This window comes from Cervus elaphus, chromosome 18, assembly GCF_910594005.1.
Source record: "Cervus elaphus chromosome 18, mCerEla1.1, whole genome shotgun sequence".
Taxonomy (NCBI): Eukaryota; Metazoa; Chordata; class Mammalia; order Artiodactyla; family Cervidae; genus Cervus; species Cervus elaphus.
In genome coordinates this window covers 44556220-44581756 of record NC_057832.1, presented here as the reverse complement: position 1 = coordinate 44581756, position 25537 = coordinate 44556220, and the positions used below count along the sequence as shown (strand labels likewise).

At 35.5% G+C, this 25537-nt stretch overlaps 1 protein-coding gene across 3 annotated transcripts in view; it reads right to left on the bottom strand.

The window, feature by feature from the left end:
- SEMA3D (semaphorin 3D) overlaps positions 1 to 25537 on the bottom strand; it is a 222540-nt gene that overhangs the window by 34822 nt on the left and 162181 nt on the right. For all 3 annotated transcript variants that reach the window (XM_043871916.1, XM_043871915.1, XM_043871914.1), the window contains 3 exons: positions 10312 to 10426; positions 9052 to 9121; positions 6286 to 6430 (listed from right to left, as the gene is read on the bottom strand). In XM_043871916.1, coding sequence (XP_043727851.1) covers positions 6286 to 6430; positions 9052 to 9121; positions 10312 to 10426 — 330 coding nt within the window. The remainder of the gene's footprint in view (positions 1 to 6285; positions 6431 to 9051; positions 9122 to 10311; positions 10427 to 25537) is intronic.

The window sequence follows — 25537 nt, the reverse complement described above, 5'->3', positions numbered from 1 at the left end:
GGTTGCAATTTCCTTTTAAACAAACCAGAGGGATGACCCCGTGCAAGGGAAGACATGGCATGGGGAACAACTGAACCGGGCTTTCATTTTTTGCAAAACGGGAAAAACAAGCTAAATGTGTAAAGCAGTCTGATTTTTATTTATAAAGTAAAACATGCAAATTTAATAGGTGTCATCCTAGCCCCTTTATTCCTCTGAGAGTTAGTTTATAACATATATGGGCAACAAAGATGCTATATTCAATTTAAGAGTTAGAAGAGCTGGAGGTAAAGACAGGTAAATCTCTCGTTTTTGAAGTTTGTCTTTTAGAGAGAATTCTATACCAGAAAAATGAAAACATGATTGAACACAGTCAATGGTCTGGGATTTGGAGAATCTTATTTTAAAAGCGAATGCTAGTCCTTTGGAAAGGAAAGCTGAAAGCCAGTTGAACAGATTGACTTGTTACAATCAGCTAGAACTGACTTGTTAGAATCTGACCCTGTCAGAGAAACATGTCCTATATACAGTTAAAGGAAAAAGAGAGAGATGTTTTGTCATATGCTCGCCTCAGTGTATCAGATTAAGGAACCAGGAGTCAGGAGGCCCAGGTTCTAGTTCTGCCTCCGCTTCTCCCTTCCAGAATCAAAAACCTAGAAGGATTAGAATTAAAGATATTCTTGGTAATTTAGAAGTGGTAGCTCAGTCGGTAAAGAATCTGTCTGCAGTGCAGGAGACCTGGGTTCGATCCCTGGGTTGGGAAGATCCCCTGGAGAAGGAAATGGCAACCCACTCCAGTATCCTTGCCTGGAAAATCTCATGAACAGAGGAGCCTGGTGGGCTGCAGTCCATGGGGTCCCAAAGAGTCCGGCCGACTGAGCGACTAACGACACTTAATAAAGTAACAGTTTGTTATCCAGTAAGTGGAAAACCATACTGTGGACAAATAATAGGGAAAAAGTGAAACTGTGAATTTAACATGATAGAGAGGCATCTATGAGGTAGTGACACACAAAATTAATTTCCCCAAAGATTTCCACATACTGTAAATTAATTAGGAACTCTCAAAGGAAATGGCAGCCAAATTTGAGACATTTATCAGATGCATAAATGAAAAGACAGGGCAACACTGTGAGGGGATTCTTCCATTATTTTTTTCATCTCGTGTGGTAAGATTCAAAGTCTATGGTTTTCCTGGTAGCTCAAGTGGTAAAGAATCGGCCTGCAATGGAGGAGACTCGGGAAACACAGAAGAATCAAGTTTGATCCCTGGGTAGGGAAGATCCCCAGGAGAAGGAAATGGCAACCCACTGCAGTATTCTTGCCTGGGAAATCCAATGGATAGAGGAGCTTGGCGGGCTACAGTCCAAAGGGTCACAAAGAGTTGGACATGGACGTGACTGAGCAACTGAGCACACATGCACTCCAAGTCTAAGACAGAAAGGAAGTTTAGAATACTTTTTGGAAGTATTTCTCTTTTTGTACCCTTATCTTTGAATCAATCTTAAAACCTTTTTTTCTCTGAAGATAATCAGAAAATCCTTATGAGGCCAGTCTACATTACAACTCAGATCTAATTTAGGAGATTCATGAAGACATCTAATTTAGGAAATTCGTGAAGATAATACAATTCTAAGAATCACCAGCTCTATAAAAACAATGTTTTGCAGAAATATGTCATTGCTCAGGTCAAATATTTTAGGTAGATCAGGAAGAGAAAATAGGGTGAGTTTTGGAACTCATGAATTCCATGTTTTATTTCAAACCCCTGCTGTTGAGGACATGGACCAATGTAAAAGTTGGAATTTCTCAGCAAGCATTCTAATAATAAGTGAAGCACCAATGCATATATCCTGTCTGCTCTAAAAACTGAATTACTGTCATTATGTATTACTATCCTATGATATGATAACAACATCTCTTTGAAACAAGGAATTCAGATATTTTCAGGGTCACCATTTGCATCAACTCTTTCTAATATTTATACACAAAGGAAGAATGGGTTTTGCTGATGTGTAAGGTATTCATGGGAATTTTACTGTATTTCTCAGTCACCAAAATACACATAATAAAAATAAGTTATGAAATTAAAAGGCAATATGGATAATTACATCTTATTGCTCCCTACCAAAAAATGAAGCCTTAGTTGGGAAATTCACATGTAAGTTTGATCTTTAAAATTAAAGCTGAAACATTTAGCAATAAAAATGGTAACTATTTGGGAGAAAATGTAATTTAAAAATGAATTGTTATTTTTATAAAATTAGAGGTTTAGAAATTGTTTAAAAACTATAGGAGAATGGTTCAAAAGTAGTGAAACATACAGTCCTTAAGTGTTTTAAGTTCAAAAACTTCGTACATTTTAGTTATTGTGAATAATGCTGCAAATGAACATGGGAGTGCTAATCTCTCTTTAAGATTCCAATTTTAATTCTTTTGGATAAATATCCAGAAGTGGGGTTGCCGGATCATGTGTTAGTTTTACTTTTTAATTTTTTGACAACCCTTCAGATCTTATGTGAAAACAACCTAATGTTCATTAACTGATGAATGGATTTTTTAAAGTGGTACATATATAGGGCAGAATATTATTCAGTGTTAAACGGAAGGAAACCCTACAACTTGTAGATAAACCTGGAGAACATTACACTAAGTGAAATAAGTCAGTCATGAAGGACAAAAATTGCTTAATTACACACACACACACACACACACATATATATATATATATAAAACATGTTCATGCATGCTAACTGGCTTCAGTTGTGTCCAGCTCTTTGCAACCCTATGGACTGTAGCCCACCAGGCTCCTCTGTCCATGGGATTCTCCAGCAAGAATACTGGAGTGGTTGTCATGCTCTCCTCCAGGGGATCTTTCTGACCTAGGGACTGAACCCACATCTCCTGCGGCTCCTGCATTGCAGGTAGATTGTTTACCATTGAGCCCCTGGAGAAGCCCCATACATATAACACAGTCAGAAGTATAGAAGCACAGAATAGAACAGTGGTTGCCAGGGGTTTGGGGAAGCGAAGAATGGTAAGTCACCAATTAGTGGGTATACAATTTCAGTTACACAGGGTAAATTCTAGAGAGCTGCTCTACGACATTACAGCCTGTAGATAATAATACAGTACTGTACACTTAGAAATCTGATAAGAAGTGTTCTGACCACAGTAAATTGTTTTCAAAAAGTCCTTTCTTCTCACCTTTTTGATAAGAGACTGTTTTAAAAACTGAAGCTCACATTGAAACAAACATGTATTAATAGTTAACATTTATGCATAAATCATTGGGGCTTCCCAGGTGGTGCTAGTGCAGGAGACATTAGAGATGCAAGTTCTACCCCAGGGTTTGAAAGATCCCTTGGAGCAGGAAATCGCACTCCACTTCAGTATTCCTGCCTGGGAAATTCCACGGACAGAGGAGTTTGGCAGGTTACAGTCCATGGGACCACAAAGAGTCAGACACAGCTGAGCAACCGAGCACACACACAAAGAAACACATAAAAACTTATCAACACAGAATAAAACTACAGAGTAAAATTCTAATAATAAAAGTAAGAAACAAAATCTCCTGCTATGACAAATCTTTCCCAGATTCTGCTGTTTTTTGGCCTGATCTCAATCTGATTTCTATATCTGACCTATTATCACTCACTGTTTGGTGGATTCTTTCATACTGTATTTCACTTTGAACTTATTACCAAGACCCAGCAGTTCAATAATGGCTGAAAAGGCCCATTTATTCAGAGATTTTGTTTGGACACCAGAGGGCAGAAGAATCACTTGAAGTGAAGGAATTCCATTAGCGAATTTTGTGCATTCTTGAGTTGCCAGGCTCATTAACATTGTAGAGCAGTGATATCACTGTAAGGCTAGGAGTTTAGGTTTGACTTTTTATCACAGGAAGTACAAAAGTCTGTTAAACTAAAAAAAAAGAAAAAATAAGTAGCTACGGCACACAGGAAGTCCCGTGTGTATTTACTGGAGTGATAATGTCAACAGAAGGTGCTGTTGAGAGAACAACTTGGAATTCAATCGTAATTGCAACATGGTTGAGAAAATATAAGTTGCAAAAGTAGTTTTAAAAATAATCTATTTAAAATTTTTAACTTAAGTGAAAAAGCCACTTTTCTGACATTTCATAGAAAGAAAATTATTCAGCCATGCTTTTGATTAAAGTAAGCTGTGTTCCCTGAATTACAATAAAAGAAATGACAAGTGAAACAAGGCTTCAACAATTCATTATTTTTGTAGAGAACAGATTGATCCCTGGAGAAACAATGTAATGTTCTGTTGGGTTGTTTGATTTTATCACTTTCAAGGCAGAATGGCATGGAGGTTAATGACATTTGATTTAGAATTATGTGAATCTAAATTTAATCATAGTCTCACTTTACAAACTATGAGACCATGAGCATATGTCATATTTCTCAACTAGAGGAAATTTAGTTTAACTATCCTCCTCTAAATAAATAAAACCCTCAAACTCCATGGACTGTAGCCCATTAGGCTCCTCTGTCCATGGGATTTCTCAAACAAGAATACTGGACTGGGTAGCCATTCCCTTCTCCAGGGGATCTTCCCCACCCAGGGATCAAACCCAGATCTCCTGCATTGCAGGTGGATTCTTTACCATCTGATCCACAAAGGAAGCCCTATACATATGGGGCTTTATATATATGTGTGTGTGTGTGTGTGTGTAGTCACTCAGTCGTGTCTGACTCTTTGTGTCCCCGTGTCTCCTGCACTGGCATGTGGATTCTTTACCACTGGGCCACCTGGGAAGCCCTATAACTGTACATATATATAGCATGTATATCCAGTAAAAGATCTCCCATGCAAGAGGAAAACAGATATAATTTAACATGACAAGTTTTTAATATAGTGTCAAAGTACAAGGACTAAGAGCTTGGAGTCTGCCGACAAGCTTATCTAAGTTCAAAACTCAGCTGCACCTCTCACCAACTTTGTGACCTTGGGCAAGTTTGCACCTACCTGTGTCTGATATATCTCGTCTGTAAAATGACATTAATAACAACAGAACTTGCTTCACAGAGTCATCATAAAGATGGCATTAAGATTTGTAAAGCCTTTAGAAGAGTACCTGCACACCCTGAGTGCCTACACCCTATGTTACTGTCTAAAAAATAAGTAAATAACAGAACAAGCAAGTGCAACTATGATGTTCAAAGAAAATTAAAAAGTGAACACTGAAAACCATAATGTTGCATGCAAAACTTCATTTCCAAAGTTGTGACTACTCTTATCAGTCCAGAAAACATCCGTGAAATAAATTTATGTTAAGGAATTTTGAAATTGAAAATAGTCATGGTAGTAAACTATGTTTCCCCAATTTAATTAGGTTATATAACAGGAAGATGAAAAGAGAACTCAGAAAGCCTGGCTACCAGATGTTTCCTCTTTAGGAACAAACATATGAAAAGATAAAACTCATTAGAATTAGATGGGTTAAATCAGTAACTTTTCCGAGATTTTGATGATTATTTTAGTGCTCTTCGTAGAAATAGTTATAATGAATTAATCTTTTTTAAAAGGCATTTTCTCTTTCTATTAGATCAATCAACCAGTCCTAAAATAGTAACATAACAAACTGTTTTAATCACATCAACAAAACAAAAGCCTTCCATTTATCATGTACAGATTTTAAACTACAAAGGTTTTTTTTTTTTTTTTAAACAGATGCATAAACTCTAAATCACATTTCTTACTTTTTTCACCTCTGTTCCAAACATGATTTATGCTGTCTGAATAGAATTTTGGACTCAGTGCTTCCTAGGTATTTTCCACATCTAAAATAAATTCCAAGGTGCAACATAATAAAAATGAATGCAGAATAAAAGAAAATATAAGTTAAATGAACAATTATAAGTGATGTATAGTCTTTTTAAAATAGAAATAGGGACTAGAAGCCTCTAGCTACATGCAGAGTTGTATGTGAGGAATAAATACTTATTTGGCATTTCCTTCTAACTTGGAATATTTGTCATTCTAGATATTAAATCATTTTGACAATTCTATAGACAATTTGAGGATAAATACTATATTCTCAGGGTAGTCTGCTCCTTACCATACAGCCCATTATTTTCTGTAGTACTTATAATTCTTACTCAAAAGAAAAATGTTAAATTCCAGTAAAGGTCAGACATTTTAACACATCGCTGTAAATAATTAGTTATTTTAAAACCACAGTGCATGTTGCTGTGGTGAGTAACATAGTTTCTTAGAATTAGGAAGAGAACATGGGCCTAAAATAATATTTTGATTATTAAGTTGAATACATACTGTGCCAGGTCGGGGATAAGGAATCCTTCCATCATACTGTACCCAGCGATGGTCTGCACTTTCCTTATGAGCATAGGGACCATTAAAAACTGCTCTGATGTCAGCCATGCTATACACACACACGGCGGAGCCTTTGAAGATGGAGCTGAAAGAAAGCAACAGGATCCAGTCATTCGCTGGTCCATTCTATCCGGCGGTGCTGCAGACAAAATGGGCCTATGTCCTAAAGGAGCTTATAGCCAAATAATCCTGAATAAGGTTTGATAACAGTTACTTTACAGGTAATTATAGTAAACTATAGTATAACTATAGTAATTATAGTAAACTATACACGCAGATGGGTACCCAGTACAAGGGTTTCTAGTAAATTTTCAGGGAGTGGACAGCGCCTATATTGATATCTGATGGACAAATAGGAATCACCTAGAAAAACTGGAGGATAGACAGGACTATGAAAGAAATAGTATCATTTACTCACATACTCTTGAATTTTATTTGAAGTTATTATAGCATAATGCCTCCTAAGGAACTTACAAAATTAAGAGTTACATTACCTACTTTTATAAAAAGGAATATTTAGGTATGGAAATATCTTGTTTATCTGCTTTCTTAAAAAAGAATGTCCATAAATACTGGCTATTAATAATTTCCTCATATAATTTTTATTAATTAAAAAACACTGAAATAATCTCTTTAATCCCTTTTTGGATTTCTGAGTTTATGTAATTTATCTGATGCTTAAAATTCATCACGATTACACAGGAAGGGGACACGTCCAATTCAGGAGCAGAAAAGCTCCATGGGAATTCAACAGATGTCTCAAACTGATGATGAAAATTGTTAGCACTGGCAGACATTTCATTTTTGTTTTATTTCTAGAAATTAAAAGACATTTTTCTGAATCTAAAACTTACAGTGATTTGTGTTCTTAAAAATAAGATCACCATTTACACTCTAAAAGGCTCAGCTTGGCACTACACAAATGAGCTTAGGATTCTCTAACATAAGTAACTCAATTATTAATAATTCTTGGAACGACATTAATGGGAAGCATTGGGATCTGACGGTAAGCAAGCAGCTGGGAGAAAACTAACTGCTACGAAGGGAAATGATGACCCCCATAAAGATCACATGATCTGTCTTTGATACTTTAAAGGAATTATGCTTAATGGTATTGGTGTTATTGAGGATTAATTACATCTTGTCATTGGACCAAGGATGTGACTTGCATCCGACATTACCTCACTCGTCAGGGCAGCATTAAAAATAAAATAATCAAGTACACCAAGAACAAAGAGCTCACTTGTAACTTCACACTCTGGGTGGGCAAAAACTTGGTAGTAGAAAAAGAGAACTATCTTGGGGCTATATTTCCCTGGCACATATCTATGCCTTGTGTGTGAAATGCACAGTGACTTCAAAGCAAGTTCTGTGAATGAAAGGATGTCAAGAGAACCAGGGCTCAAATACTTGAATAACTACAGGCACATGCTCTTCCTGCACCTTTTTAGTTAAGATATAAATTATTATAATAGCAGAAAAATGGAGTTCAAAATAGCAGCTTCCGAGCATATCCTCTCTATCCTTGTATTTAAATATTTCCACCCTATATTTTATAATTAACTAAATAGTATTTTGTTTTCTGATATATTCTGAACCAATAGTCCATTTGAGTTTATTCATAAGGTATTGTGAACTAAATGACAGCAAATTCTCAGAAGACATAAGTTGCCCACAAAATATTTTAATAATTTATTCAAAAGGAGGCAGGAACACCACTTGTCCAATGCTAGTGCCAACACTGACAATTCCTCCAATACTGCAATCAATATACATTCATAATGATTGATAGCAGTACTATGGAAAAAGTGAAAAGTATTTCAAAGAATGTAATATAGGCAGTAATAAGTAACAAGAATAAAAGTGCATTTGGAACGGAGTCAAATGTGAGTTACTGAGTTAAATAAAGTTATCATTAAATAAGATTAAGTGAGGTCCAAATATTCTTTGAGAATGCTTCATGGCTAGCTAGGAGAACTTTTAAGGAAGTCACAGAGCCTCAATGACAATTATAGGACAGCATTATGCAGAAGGAAGATAAGAATACAAGTGCAGAAGTTAGGAAAACAACTTCAGTTCTTGTCCTAGTAATTACCTACTCTTCTTCAGTCAAACACACATAATACCAACTTCCTTTGCTTAAGTTAGTAGAGCAGTGATGATGTGGCGATAGTAATAGCCACTCTCCCATCTTTGTAAAGGGGAAGTGCAAATAAATCCATGCGAAGACATTCTAAAAGTCGAGTGTCATCTCCTGATTAGAGCCTAGACAGTATTTTGTTAATGTTACCTCTATGTCATGCAGTTCGACCAATTTATTATGATTAATATATGCATGCGCCCTTGTATCCAGTAATTTTAGTCTAGCTCACAGAGATATACTCACTCCTACAGGGAATAGCATATGTACAAAGTTAGTCACCAACACATTATGTGCATTAGCAAAGGACTGGAAACAATGGAAATGTCTGTACAGGGGGCTGATTAAATAAATTGTGGTAGTCAGTATAAGGGATGTTCTGCTGATGTAAAGAGAACAGAGACATTTTATGGATTGATATCTAGGAAACACTATATGAAAAAGTAAAATGAAAAAAATGTATATATTTTTATACGAAAGAAAGGGGCAAAGAGAACATATAACTATTTTCTTACATACTTAGATCAATTCTCTGGAAAAATTACAGCCTTTTTTTTTTAACTTACCTGGTTGTGGTAAAGACTCCATATACTACAGGATTTCTTTCATCTCTTGTGGGGAGTAAGTAAATGTCTTCTATTAATGGGAAAAAATAACAATTCACTGTAATTTGTATTTCTCAATATCACATTTGCTTTTTTCTTAAAAATGCAATATTTCTGAGATTCTAAATAGTATGTAAAATTAAGATAACAGTGGCAGTCATTACCTTATGACAAAATAAATTAAGGGGAAAGGTCCAGTTCTCACTAGCTATCTGGCATTGTGTTGAACATTTAACCTCTGAGGTGTTTACTTCAATCACCTGTAAATGCGATGGTTCACTTGATAAGCTCCATGTCTGTTTCCTATTAGGTGTATGTGACTTCATGGAGAATTGAAAATAAAAATGGGTTATTTTTACCCTCCAGTGTTAAAACAAGGCGTTTTCTTATAACTGCACCAGCTTGTTAGTAATTCAATTACCTATTTGGTAACAATATGAAAACAGCTGGAGTAGTGCATTTCTTGTGCAGTATTACTTGTGTAATTACTTGTTCAACACATACTAAAGCAGTGCAAATAATATACCTTAAAATATTATTTAAGAGGCGTGCATGCTTATATACAGCAAGAGAAATCATCCATGAATATTGGACATAGACTTTAATATTGTAAATGCAATGCTGACAAAAATTATTCAATGATAGAATTTTTACATTGCATGACAAAACCAAAAAAAAAAAAAAACTTCAAAAGGTAAAAGCTAATGATACTAACTTTATATACAACTGACAAATTCTTTCTAGCATCACACTCAGAGGAGTAGAGAGGGGAAATGAAAGAGAAGAATCTAATGCTTCTTGGCATATCCTTTTTACTAGCAAGTCAGAAGGGACAGAGTTCACCAGATCTGCAGGGCATCTCCAGCAGAGGGCATCTATAGAACGAGGAGCCCATCTACAGCTGGTGGCTTCTTCCAGATAAAAGACTGCATGAAGAATGGATGGACTGTGGGATCCCAGAGCTCATAAGTGTCCATTTCTGACCACAGTTTAGTTTCCATCATAACTTTGAGGGCGCTTACAAAGAAGGGAATTGCTTCATTACAATGTGCACCCATGTTCTTTTGTGTGTGGGAATTTAGTAAGTACCACTCCGGCAAGCTGTCCTGGGCTTTATAATCAGGTATTTGGGGCTAAAATAAAATATATGCTAAATTACTTAATTAGGCAGTAAGACTCCTTTTTTTTTTTTTTTTAAGAGAAAAGAAACATGTGACTTACGAAGCTCATCAAAATGAGTATCTGCCCCATCACTTCCAGGAATTGAGCAAATCAATCTGGCCTTGAGAAAAGTGGTCCATTTGTTTATCAGGCTGCGTTGTCCTCCTACATCATTCTGAAAAAAGAAAAAGAAAAAATAAGATACAGATTTACCAACATGATTTTATCACCAACTAAAACTGGTGGTTACTATCAGTTCAGTTCATTCGCTGAGTCGTGTCCAACTCTTTGCAACCCCATGAATCACAGCACACCAGGCTTCCCTGTCCATCAACCAACTCCCGGAGATTACTCAAACTCATGCCCATCGAGTCGGTGATGCCATCCAGCCATCTCATCTTCTGTCGTCCCCTTTTTCTCCTGTCCCCAATCCCTCCCAGCATCAGGGTCTTTTCCAATGAGTCAACTCTTCCCATGAGGTGGCCAAAGTATTGGAGTTTCAGCTTCAGCATCAGTCCTTCCAATGAACACCCAGGACTGGTGGTTACTATAAGCAGTGTCTTATTGATGTCATTGCTTACTCTGTTTGTAAGCGATTCAAGAGCTTTCCTCCTTGAATTTTCTAAGGAGGGAAAAGGCAGTTTTGTCCTTCAACATTAAATGCTTTTTTCACAGTTAAATGTACAGTGTAAACACCATAGCTCTGCTGAATGAGCAGACGCGTGCAAGCCAACAGTAAATAATACAGGCTTGGAATCAACTCCTATCTGTCAATTTTCTCTCTATGACTTACAAAAGGCAATTTAATTCTCCAAGTCTCTGTTTTCTCATTGACAAAATATGATAAATGCCTTGAGATATCATTATTTTGATGATTAAATGGAAAACATTTTGTCAAGTGCTTAGCAAAGGCCAGAAAACTTGTATTCAATAAATGTTAGCACTGATTTGTACATTAGTCATATGATTTAGATGAATTATTTGCATTCTTTAGAAATATGCTTTGGTATGACCTAAAAATAGCCTTTTCCAAATTTAATACTCTACTAATTAAATGCAAGACAACACAACATACACATAATAGGATAAAAGCAATCTTGTTTTAAATACTAATTGATTTTTTTCCACACTATTTTATTCTGAAAGATTTCATTAACCGTGTTCTTTAGTGGTAGGTGAGTGAAATGGGGAAGGGGGTCAAAAGGGACCAACTTCCAGTTATAAAATAAGACATGGAGATATACCAGACAGCATGGTGACTATAAATAATACTGTATTTCATATTTGAAAGTTGCTAAGAGTAAAAAACGTTGCAACTATATATGATAATGGACATTAAGTAGACTTACTGTGGTGATCCTTTTACAGTATATACAAATATGAAATCATTACATTATCTACCTGTGACTAATGTTATATGCCAACTATACCTCAGAAAAAAATTGAAAAAATATATTCTTTAGACATTTAGCAAGATGTAGGCATTTAAATCAATTAGGTAGAATAAACAGGGTTATGCTGTTTAATAATTCACCATAAAAAGATATTTTTCTTATTTTTAACTTAATGTCCCTGTGAACACTAAATTAATATGATTTTTTTATTTGGGTCTGCTAAATCTGCTATGCTTATAATAAATAAATAAAACTTTCATGGTATAAATGAATTCAGTACTTAATTTTGACTTTCAAAAATTATGAAGCCATGATTTCCATTACTATATTTCCATGTAAAGATAAATTATATAAAAAAAATTGTCCTTCATGCTGTGTTACTATGAAGTTAATAAATAGTTCACTATCAAATTTCAGGTCTGAATATCTAGAACTAATTTCTCTGTGATTCTTTAATGTCTGAAAATTAATTCAGAGAAAAGCATCTAAATGACAACTCCGAACAGGAGAATTCAAAATCATACACAATAAATAGTTGCTTTTTTTGAAGAAAGAAAAGGAGAGGAGGAGAGAGAAGGGAGAACAGGAGAAAGAGATCAGTTTGAGTTTTAACATGGGTAATATGGAAATCTAGATTCTCAGATGATGTCCTAATAGACCAGAGCAAATCTCAGAGGGCTACTGAATCTGTGGCAGAGCTAACAGGGCAAGCAAGGTCCTTGAGACTGGAGACCAGAGCTATCTTTATAACCAACACCAAGGGTGTATTGTGACACCCAGAGTGAGTGAATGGTGTTTCACATCCATCTCTGCTAAACAACAGAAGTAGTTCAAGTATAGCTCCATATAGAGGAGTAATTATTATTTGCTTGAATTCTTTAGGTTTATAACAAACTACTTAAAAAAATAATTTAAAATTTTAAATACATTCAAAATCAATAAGCAGTATGAACTCAAGTTTGCCCTTAATGAACAAAATGTCACACCTCACAGCTTGCATTGTCTCAATGTTATAAGTTTTAAATAACTCCAGTGAGTGTGAACCTACCCTTTCCTTTTTATTTTTGGCCTCATGGTGAAACTTGTGGCATCTTAGGTCCCTGACCAGGGATCAAACCTGGGCCCACAGCAATGGAAGTGTGGAGTTTTAACCACTGGACCACGAGGGCATTCCCTCAATGTGAGCTTACCCTTGAAATGTGTGTAGCTGAGTTCATTTGTGTTGGGAGTTGATTATACATATACATGTAAATATGCATAATAGAAACACAATGGTAACCACAGCAATTGTTTAGAACTTTGACAAACAGAAGATATTTCTGGCAATAATATTCTGCCACTGACACTGTATAGAACTGTTAACACATGGCAATAATAAAAAGCAAAATAACTTCTAGTTGATTTTTCTGAGAGTTTTTAATTCTCATCAGAAAATGTATTCTTATTCTTTTTATCCAACATCTACTCCAAATATACCACTAACATTCTGATTGTCAGGTATTTATTAAAATATATTGAATAATTAGTGAATAAAAATACAAGATAAAGTTGACAGAAGTCTTTAGAAAACATACAGATAAAAATAGAGATAAATGCCAAAAAATCTGAGTCTTCTCTGAAATTTGTTGGGAAAACGAGGACAGAACTCACTAAGATTTAATATTGTCTAAGATTATGGGTGGATTCACACATTCAGAGATTGGTTCAGGAAATATACTAGATGCAAAGAACAACTGGGGAAACAGAGATGGGTAAGGTGAACCAGGACAAATCTGGTTTAGATGAAGACTGGGATAAACTGAAATAGAGGAAAATATTACAAAGTAAACTGGGGTTAAGACCAAAGCATCTGTATATAATTTAGTACATAATGAAGAATTACTAAAAGATTTAGTAATTAGCAAAGAAGTGAAAGAAAATGAATACATAATATATTTTATATAATAACCCTCTAGAAGCAAACATGACTGTAATTGCTCTTAAATTTATATTTTGTATGTTGTGCCTCTATTACCTGAGTTGTTGTTGTTGTTTAGTTGCTAAGTTGTATCTAACTCTTTGTAACCTCGTGGACTGTAGCCCACTAGGCTCCTTTGTCCATGAGATTTCCCAGACAAGAATACTGGAGTGGGTTACCATTTCCTTCTCCAAGGGATCTTCCCAACACAGGGATCGAACCCACATCTATTATTTCAGTATTACTGCTCAATAATAAAAATATTTCAGCTAGCTATTAAATGATTACCAATGTCTGCAGATACAAAGGCAGATTTTCTAGACATAGTTTTTACTTATACTGCTAATAGCCTCAGATCACTTAACGTAAATCTAGATGTTAATACTAATGCTTCCTCCTAAGGTAACAATGAATTCTGTATAATGTACTGTATAATGCCTATGAAAAAAATATGTTATCTGTAATTATTCAGAAAGAAAGATTTTAAATAAATTTAAAAATAAGTTATCTCCTCATTTTTCTAATGACCTTTAGTCTTTTAAAATTCTCACACCTAGCCTTTATATATTTTATTTTAGCAGAGCCTAGATTGTACTAAGCAGAACTCTAAAGTCTATTTTAATGCATTCTTCTTACATATTTATAATATTTATAAAATTGTCATCACTTATTTTTGTACATTTTGGGAGTCAGTAATAAATACTAAAAATAGCACTAACTCAATGTTCATGAAGAAACAGACCAACTATCATAACTACAATACTAGGGATCATGTTTGGTTCACTGATTTACCACCTAGCATTTATCCAAATGATTTGGCTAAATGAATAAGCAGATAGTATCAAGTACTTGCTCCATGACATTCCGTTAATACTATACACATTACTATGTCATCATAACAATGAGCAATCACATTTTCTTTTCAACATACTATTAGATAAAAGTGACAAGAAATGGCTCATTTTCAAACACCATCCCTCTGTATATTTGCAATTATCACCCATATTTTAAGATAAACCATCAAAAACTCTACCTATTCTCTTAGCTCCAAATTTGTTGAAAAGAGATTTATACTGTACCTGAATATTTTTTTTTTCAATCTGACAAATAGAAACTGAAGTCCTTTGAGCAAAAGAATCTTTAAAGGCTCTCGCCTACCCATTGAGCCGCCATGCGTGGCCTCTCAAGGAATAAAAGATAAAAACAAACACAAAAATCCAGGTCAAAGATGAAAGCCACCTGCTGTCAACGGGAAAACAAGTATAGTTTCTGGGATAATAGCTCAGGAATGGATTATAAGCATTTAATGACTGGATAGTAACTCTTACAGACATCCAGAAGCATGACCTGGGATGGCAAAGTTCAGTTCACAAGGAGTTGAATTTCTCCTGCAGAGAAGTGTCAGTTGACTGATTTTGTGGGCCAGCTCTCAGTCCCTGGATTTGTTTGCAAATCCACAAAATCCCCTCTGAGAACTTTAAGCCCAGAAGAGGGCTAAAAGGGAAGTAGCCACTTTTGTACTAAACTGTCACCTCCTTGCTTATTTTTTTGAGGTTCTAAAGAACACAACTATCTCACTAACACTGTAGATTTATTATTGAGATGTCAAAATCAGCAGCTTTTAGTCACTGGTCAATTCTGTGTGTCTCCGCTCCACAGCTTCTTTGTGGTCAGACTGCTAAGAGCCTTGCCATCCTCTCCACAAAGATGCAGATGAAGTAGCAATGAAATTAAATGTAAACAAGCCCAACCACATGTGTACAATGTGGGTAGTGAGTGTAGAAGGTGCCTGTTTTTTCATTCTCTATAGTTTTTTATATGTTTGCCATATTTCTTAATTTTAAAGTGATTAATGAAAACCAAAAATTTTAAAAATGAGAAACAATTCACAATCTTTGTGCAGTTTAAAATAGAGTATCTCTGAATCATCTGATTGGATGATAGCTGCATATTATAAAACACCATGATCTTCTAATCCTGGACTCTCCCAATGGGGAGATCAGTCAGGAGGCAGGTTAACGGTGACTCCATCTTCCTTCTTCTGTCACAGCAAACTCAAGTCCTTATAAATCTTACATGGACACATAGAGTAGCTACAAGCTGTCACACATGAACTTTTATTGAGTGTATCTTTTGACCTCTAGGTCACTATGCTGGGTTCATCTGTTAAACATGATTTTATCTCTGTATAGCATCCTCTCCAAGGATCTCTCAACACTTTATAAATATTGTCATGTTCACCTTTATACTGAGAAACAGAAGCTCTTAGAAAGTGTATTAACTGCTGTTCAGCTCCTGTGCTCTTAAATCTTGAAGATTCTGTAAATCAATGAAATCTCCAAGACATTTGTGAACATTGAACCAGTGTATTCAATTAAAATACAGATGTGCATTCAGAAATCTGTAACCATATTAATTATTTAAAATTGAAGGAGACCAGACTTTTCAAATAAATAAACATCTTAAACACTTAAGAAAAACAGTTTGATGGTTAAGTCAGAGGTTATAAATTCTCCCTTGCTTAAAAGTTATTTTGCCTAATGGAACTCTCCTGCATCTTTGTGCAGACAAGAGAATGCAATTCCCTGAAGCACTTTAAAAACCATAATCCATGCATATTTGTGCACCCCTCTCCCCCATTCTAGCTGTCAATAACATTTATACTCAGATATTTTATCTTGAGCTAACACTACCCACTTTCTTCTGAAGTATGATCTAAATATTAAAATACAAGACACTTGTTTTTCTATAACTGACACTATCACATTGAGACAAATATATAGGCTTTCTATTGATCCTTTTTACAAATATAAAAATATCAAGGCAAGTTAATACTTCTGTGTCTTTAATGCCTGTTGAATAATATTTTAAAACATCATCACTCATATTCTGTATCTGATTTGTCATTTATAATAACAGCTGTACCTTGCAGGTTTTAAATAATCTTGTGTTGAGATATAGCTTCAAATCACCCATTTGTGCCAGGAAATTCTGGAGATAAGATCAGAGTAACTAACATTGCAGAGCAATTGTTCAATGTATTTCTCTCTGGGTGCCTCACTCTTCACTGAATTATTCTAGGGGCAAAATTTAGAAACTCTGTAAACGTAATATAGATGATCTATATAGGCTATATATGTCAATAATGATAAGGGTAATCCAAATGCAGGATGGCCTATTTAGAAGCTTGAAACTATGATCATCATGTGGTAGAAATAAAAAGTCAAACCCAGAGTAAGATTCCCAGGAGACTAATTAGAAAGACATACCATATATATTAAAATACACTGTTATACTGCAAGGAAGAGCTTAAATGAGGACATTCCGATACATTAAAGAACTCATGGAAAATAGTGACATGAAAGACACTGAATCAAATGAAAGAACTTTATGTTTTACTTTCCTTTTCAGCATTTGACTTCTTCAACAATATGTCCTAACTATGTTTCCTTTAACTATTTTATTGAGATGCAAAACAAGTTATGATCACTAAAAATAAAATCAGAAAAGGAAAATAATAATGAGTCTTCTATTTATCTACTAATAATCTTGAAATACTTTAGTAGTAAAAGAAGCAAAACTAGGGAAATTCGAATATCTCAAAGGGGAGAGGGAAAAACAAACAAAAAACTTGGATGACAGGTATTAAACACAGTGGTTTTTAAGCGATAATTTCTGAATAGGCTTTCAAGACAAAAATTTCTTTTCTTTTTTTATTTTGAAAAGAACTCTAGTGTTTAGAGATGATTGTTTTTGATTTGTTGTTGGAGAACCAAAATGGAGAACATGTTTTTCTAACTACTTCATAAAGATTATTAGAAATGCAGGACTCGGGTAATACACTGTGTTCAAAAAATCACTGTCTAAGAAGATTTAACAGATTAAATTTAGGCAAATCTAGGCACATTCAGCAGTCTTTTTCAGGTAGGATCAGAGTTCATTAAATTAAAAAAAAGCAAAAAAAGCTATAGCCAACAGTATAAACCCTTGCCTAGGAATTTCTCACAGGAAGACAGATGGAAGTGAAGCAAAAGCCCATCTGTAACTCTGGGCTCTAAATCTCTCATTTAGGTTGTAAGCGACAAGCTGTAAGTAAGCAAAAAAAAAAAAAAAAAAACTACAACAAGGGGGAGATCGATAAATACAAAAGTGTCATCAGCCTAAAAACACAAATCTTCAAAGGCAGTAATTGTCCAAATAGGACCATATATCAAAATAGACAATGCAAGTAGAATCGAAGCAAAAGGGCTATTAATTAGACCCCCAGGCAAGTTATGTGAAAGGTCCATCCAAGCTGAATTCCTGGCGTGGACAAAAGGAAATACCGGAGGACAAAAAGAGAACTGGCACAACCTGCAGCTGGAATCCGGAGTGGGCTAGCATAAGTAAGCTAATAGACATTTCCAAAAATGAATAGAATCCAAAAATAATGCAAAACAAACTTGAGGCAGAAAGTTGCGAGCAAGCTCCACTAACATGGCTGGTATCTCCACACATTACAGGGTGGGTTTTGAAAAGAAACACAGACAGACAGACAGATACACACAATAATAAACATCACATCAGAAAGGACTAGCTTGCAAAGTAAATAGACATAAATCTTTTCAGAAGGTTTATTTCATGCAGTTTCACCTACTCTTCCAGTTAGCATTTATTATCTCACCACAAAGACCTGTGTAATTTACCATCATGAGAGCAGTCTAGGGTATAAAGTGTACCATTTAGTACTTGAAAATACTGACTGTTCAAATCCAAGAATTATAGAGCCTGGCAAAGACTTTAGAAAACACTCTAGGCCAAACACCTTATTTTAAATTTGAGAAAACTGAAGTAATTTGACTAGAAAGTAGTGACACTACTGGAAAACAATTCATTAGATTTACTGTCGTTTATAATGATAATTATACTCTGAAAGAGATTCTTTGGATGAAGGTACTTACTCTCCTGAGGCTGTCACTGATCAATTGCACCCTAAGAAATTATATTCTAGGTGAGTTTCTTTACTATTTACTGAATCTCTCTGTTCCTATTTTTTGTCCAAAATTTGCATTGTTTAAATTGTTCACATAATTTTCACCAGTGGGTGTTAGATGCTCAGTCATGTTTGACTCTTTGTGACCCCATGGACTGTACTCCACCAAGCTCCTCTGTCTATGAGATTTTCCAGGCAAGAATACTGGAGCAGGTTGCCATTCCCTTCTCCAGGGGAACTTTCCAACCCAAGGATTGAACCCAGGTCTACCGCATTGCAGGCAGATTCTTTACCATCTGAGCCACCAGGAGATGTCTGCACATTCTTTGACTCTATGCAGAAATAAGATCCATCCTCAAAGCACAAATATTGCTAAAAATGATGGGAAAGTAATAATAGTAATTTTAACATTTAAAACTAGTAAAATACCATCTCTTCTCAGTAACTAATCTGCCTCTCACCACCACCAAACCCCCCACAATAAACACACACTATTATCTTACACTCCTAAGCAGTTAATTGATCTGACTCCAAAAATGTGTACATACGACATGTGTGTGTATACATGATTTTTGACATGTAACTCAAGACAGTATGATCATGTACTCACATTATTTACATGTCAGTCTCTTAGATGGTTAACTGCTTGAACACTGGATAAGTAGCCCTTGTTTTCTAGTACTTTCCTCTGTATCTGTCATATCCAAATTCATGTGATCCCATTAAGCCTTTCATTTGTGTGGTAAACCAGTCATGGGAGAGTTGAGTGTCCTCATTATCTAGGCTAAGAAACTGAGCTAGAAAAAGTGCAGCAGAGGTGTAAGCCTAGATTTCACTTTAAATTGGGCAAATGATACGTATCATTTGGGCAAAAGTTACTGGATATATTCTTACTGCCAAAACTAGTACCTGAATTTTAGTCATAATTACACCTGACAATGTCAGATATGTCGGTGTCTGACATTACTGACAACTGCTTTCTTCTTGAAACAGTTTTTATCCCTGACTTGTGACAACATTCTTGTCCAGTTCTCTACATGCTATCAAACTATTTTTTCTCAATGCCTTTGTGGACATTTCACTCTGCTCTTTCTCAAATGTTATTGTCCCTCAGGATTTTGTCCTTGCCCGTTGATCTTGTACTACAAATCTTCCTGGGTAATTTCAGACATTTCCATGACTTCAAGAACTACCAATACACTGGTGATTTCCACATTCATGAATCTAAACACTACTGAGTCTCAAGTTTTATATTTTCAATTGGTTATTATGGCAGCACAACTGAGAACATCAACTTCAATATGTTCAAATAAACTTTTCTTGGTGTTTCTTATCTTAAATATCAGAATGTATCTCTTTGTGCATTTTCCTAATATCTGCCTTATCTTCTGGAAACCACAATTACTAAGAGTATAGGAGTCTCTTGTCTACACGACTAGAATCAAGGTCTCCGGAACAGCAGTAAGGGAGAATTAAAATGCATGGAGGATCTAGTAAGATAGGAAGTTATTGCAGCCTTTCATATACATCATGGAGTCAATACCTGCAGTATCAGTCAGTTCTAATTATGGTCAGGGGAAATAAGACTTCTGAAGACTGGTGAAATTTTATACATGGTTTAAAAGGCAATGACCACTATCCTGCTCATTTTCAATGCATCTGTTTTGCTCCAATCACAGTAAACCTCTTTTTACTTAAGTGCTTTTTCCCACCTCTGAGATTTCACATGTGCTTTTCCTTCTGCCTGTGATGTTCATCATCCCTGTCATCTTTGCCCTGCAACTTCCTAATCATTTTTATCATCTGATTCAAAGTCAATTTCTCAGAAAGACCCTCCATTTCCAATCTAGTTTACTTATTTTTCCTAATTGCACCCTGTGATTTTTCTATTATAGCATTTATCACACCTTACAGTTATGTGTTAATCTGTGTGCTTTCTTGTTTCATTCAGATATCATGCACTAGGTTATAAGCTCCGTGAGTCCAAGTGTGATTTTTTTTAAACTTCTATCAGACTATTGCTTAGAAATGTAGAGGGCTGTAGAGGGCTGTTTACCAATAAATGTGTTAAGTAAAAAATGTTTTGATAGTCTATATTTATATTGTAGCCACTAGACATACAAGGCTATTTAAATTGCAATTAATTAAAATTAAATAACACCAAAAATTAAGTTCCTTAGCTATATTAGTCATATTAGGTGTATGTGATCACCAATAGCCACATGGCTACTATGCTGTAGAGTTTAGATACAGAACATTCCTATCATTGCAGAAAGTTCTACTGGACAACCCTTTTCCACACCAGGCAATTAATAAAAGAGTGGTAGTAAATTTAGGACCTTTTAGAAATTAACATACACTCTATTTTAGAAATATCTCTTGAACTTACCTGTATCTCTTCATTCCTACTTTCTTTGGGAAACTACCTAACAGGTCTCTCAGTCACAAATATTTCTCAATGCAGATACATTCCTCAAAGAACTGCTAAATACCTAGAGGTCACTTCTCTTCCTAAAAACATTGTCTGCATGATAGAATTGAAACTCCTTTTTTTTTTTTTTTTTTTTATTATTTTTTTATTTTTTCCAGTGGGTTTTGTCATACATTGATATGAATCAGCCATGGATTTACATGTATTCCCAATCATGAAAATAATACTGTTTATCTTCCAATTAACCACAATTTAAGAAATAACATTGCTACCCACCATCTCTCAACTTCCACTGACAACAAGATATCATTGTTTTGTAAACAAAATGTATTTTGTCACAAGGCTGCCTGAAATGCCTATCCTCCTCTCCTGCCCTTGGTGTAGTCCTTCTACCCCTCAATTATTAGGCTTCATGGAGTGCATAGAGTTCTCAGTCTGACCTTGATCACATTGCATTGTGATTATCTGCTTGTATCTCAATTACCCTCAACTGTATTGTAAGGTGTTAAAGAAGATGGACAGTAATTTACTTACCTCCCAGCATCTAGTGTACTGCAGTTTGCACAGAACTTACGTTTTGTTGTTGAAATAATGAAATGATAAAATAATAAAGGAATGGGTTAAAAAATATTCACCCTTATCCTGTAAACAGTCCTTTGTTCATTTTTGTATAATTTTGCCTATTTCCAAAACCTCCTTCCTGCCAATCACAATATACCACTCAGTCAGTTAAGTCGCTCAGTCATACAAGGCTAATTAAATTGCAATTAATTAAAATTAAATAACACCCAAAATTAAGTTCCTTAGCTATATTAGTCATATTAGGCATATGTGATCACTAATAGGCACATGAACCACAGCACGCCATCCCTCCCTGTCCATCACCAACTCCCGGAGTCTACCCAAAGCCATGTCTATTGGGTCGGTGATGCCATCCAACCATCTCATCCTCTGTCGTCCCCTTCTCCTCCCTCCCTCAATCTTTCCCAGCAACAGGGTCTTTTCCAATGAGTCAGTTCGCATCAGGTGGTCAAAGGATTGGAGTTTCAGCTTCAGCATCAGTCCTTCCAATGAACACCCAGGACTGATCTCCTTTAGGATGGACTGGTTGGCTCTCCTTGCAGCCCAAGGGACTCTCAAGAGTCTTCTTTAACACCACAGTTCAGAAGCATCAATTCTTCTGTGCTCAGCTTTCTTTATAGTCCAACTCTCACATCCACACATGACTACTGGAAAAACCATAGCCTTGACTAGACGGACGAACTTTTGTTGACAAAATAATGTCTCTGCTTTTTAATATGCTATCTAGTTTGGTCAAAACTTTCCTTCCAAGGAGTAAGTGTTTTTTAATTTCATAGCTGTAGTCACCATCTGCAGTGATTTTGGAACCCCCCAAAATAAAGTCTGTCACTGTTTCCACTGCTTCCCCATCTATTTGCCATGAAGTGATGGCCATGATCTTAGTTTCCTCAATGTTCCTCAAGCCAACTTTTTCACTCTCCTCTTCCACTTTCATCAAGAGGCTCTTTAGTTCTTCTTCACTTTCTGCCATAAGGGTGGTGTCATCTGCATATCTGAGGTGATTGATATTTCTGCTGGCAATCTTGATTCTAGCCTGTGCTTCATCCAGCCCAGCATTTCTCATGATGTACTCTGCATATAAGCTAAATAAGCAGGGTGGCAATATACAGCCTTGACGTACTCCTTTTCCTATTTGGAACCAGTCTGTTGTTCCATGTCCAGTTCTAACTGTTGCTTCCTGACCTGCATACAGGTTTCTCAAGAGGCAGGTCATGTGGTCTGGTATTCCCATCTCTTTCAGAATTTTCCACAGTTTATTATGATCCACACTGTCAAAGGCTTTGGCATAGTCAATAAAGCAGAAATAGATGTTTTTCTGGAACTCTCTTGCTTTTTCAATGATCCAGCGGATGTTGGCAATTTGATCTCTGGTTCCTCTGCCACTCAGTCTAGTAGTAATTCCTTTGTCAGGTCAGTAAACAACTTTTACTTTAGTAGCTGTAGAGGTAGGGAGCTCTTAAATTGTCGACAGTTTTTCACTGGGCTGAAGGTTCTCAGGTAAAACTGAAAATGAAAGTCTCTCAGTCGTGTCTGACTCTTTGTGATCTGTATAGTCCATGGAATTATCTAGGCCAGAATACTGGAGTAGGTAGCCATTCCGTTCTCCAGGGGATCTGCCTGCATTATTGTGGGCAGATTCTTTACCACCTGAGCTTCCAGGGAAAACCAAGAATACTGGAGTGGGTAGCCTATCCCTTCTCCAGCAGATCTTCCCAACCCAGGAATCGAACTGGGGTCTCCTGCATTGCAGGCAGACTCTTGACCAGCTGAGCTACCAAGGAAGCCCCCCCAAAAGAAAGCAAAACAATAACAGCAAGAACAACAAAAGCTTAATATTTCCCAAAAAATATCCTTGTGGAATAAGGATATCCTAGTGGAACAAATAGTATAAAGGACTCTCATGTTACTGAAAAGCTTTGAAAATTCAGCACAGAGGACACAGTTCCTCTTAACTCTCTCTAGCATGCCCTCTTCCTTCTTAGATATTTGTTAACTGAACATCATTTTGTTTTACAGCATAGGCATACATTATGTTACTATTTGTTGAAAATAGAAAAACAGTATTATAATAACCTCATGGAGTAAAAAAAAAAAAAGAAACAGAGAAATACATATATTCCCAAAAATGTCACAAAAATATTTTGTATGTGAAAATAATGTATAACAGCAACAATGATGATGCTCAGTAGTTTTTTTTTTTTTTTTAATTAAACTTGTTATTCTTTTGCAGGACTTTTTTTTTTCAAGATTTCAAATCATTTTTAATCTTGTCAGTGAAATATTTACTTAGGAGTGCTCAATTTTTACTAAGCTAATCTTAAATTATTAGGTAAATTAGTAGAAACTTGGACAGGGCAGGAAAGAAATTAAGAAATTACAAAGATGCATTTAGAACCAAATATTGTAAACACTGACCAGTGGATCATATGTGTAGCAGGAAATTCTGAAGAAGGTGCTAACTGAAGACAGGGATTGAGTAAAGAGATGCATCAATTTAAGAATAACCTCTATTATCTCTTTATTTTTTTTTTAAGGAAATCATCCATCACACGTCCTTATTTGATCTCACAATTTGTTAGCTTTTTTTTATTGAAACACAATAGCATGGTAAAATCTCGCTGTGTGGTCGGGGAAGTTTTTTGTGATGGAAAGACTCATATTTCAGTCTGTTTTTTCAGTTCTATAGGAGTTTGTTCATAAATAAAATAACCCATGCTGATACTTAAAGTCTAGATTATGTTTTTATAATACAAATTTATAAATGGGGCAACCTGTGTATTTCTCCACCTCTAAAGTTAACTTTCAATATATTTAATATGAGGGTAAAAACCTGACTTTGTTATAAACAAATTTCTATCAAATAGAATCGACCTAAGTATTGGACTGGTTCACAAAGCTAATACTTTTTATATGTGTTCATCACAAAGTGACTCTTAAAATACATCTAACTGTTGTAAATCTCTTATGACATACTTCTTGTGGTTCATTTACACAAATGATGTCCATCCACAGCACAGCCTCCAGGCTGGGGTACTGTTGTTCTAAGGCATGCTTCAGTACACTCACACACTACGACTACTCCAAGCAATGGCCATTCATCTCCAGGAGAGAGACTTCAAGAGAAATGACTGTGAATTCTTAAGACTCTGAAAGAATGAGGATGCTTTTCAGAGACTGTCCCCTGGGGGTGAAGGGATCAATGGGAGACAGCATTACTGGCTAGAACACTAGATAAAGAATGATCTGCACTCACAAGTTTGGCTTCTTTCAAAAACCGTGTTTTCATTAGCACTGTTAAGGGCAATGAAGGTTTGTATTTCAGTCCCTGGAAGTGTTCAAAAGCCCGAGGGCACAGGTTGAGAAAAAAAGTGATAGGCTCAGATGGAAGAAAATGAAAAGTTTGTACAAGACCAAAGAAACCTTCCCGCTGAGAGTATTTATTAAGTTAACAGCTCTTCCTCTTAATAACTGAGTTAATGCTGAAGGTGTCTGGATATTTAAGTGATTTTAGGGAAGATAAATCCAACTAACAAAAGAATATGCTGTAAAGTATGACTGCAGTAGTATTTTTATTTTATAAAGCTTGTATTTATTTACATGACAGCTTTGATGGCACAAAATGGAAGTGTTTCATAGAGTTTCTGTTTTCTTGTAATTTTCACAAAATGGTAGTATTAAAAATTTCAGTTTTCTTCAAAATAAATGTTTTGCTTTTTGGTTTATTTGTGTTTCCTTCTTATCCTGTTTTTCTCTCAGAACCTAATTTAGATTAATGCTCTAGAAAATATCTAAATAGTAAGATTATAACCACATTTTCAACTTATTATGTAAAAATATATAATTTTACATGTGATGTGTTTTGATAAAAAATATGGGATATGATTCTGCTAGTGATACTGTTACTTTCTGTTTCAAAATGAGATTATTTGATGTACAAAACATTTTAACGT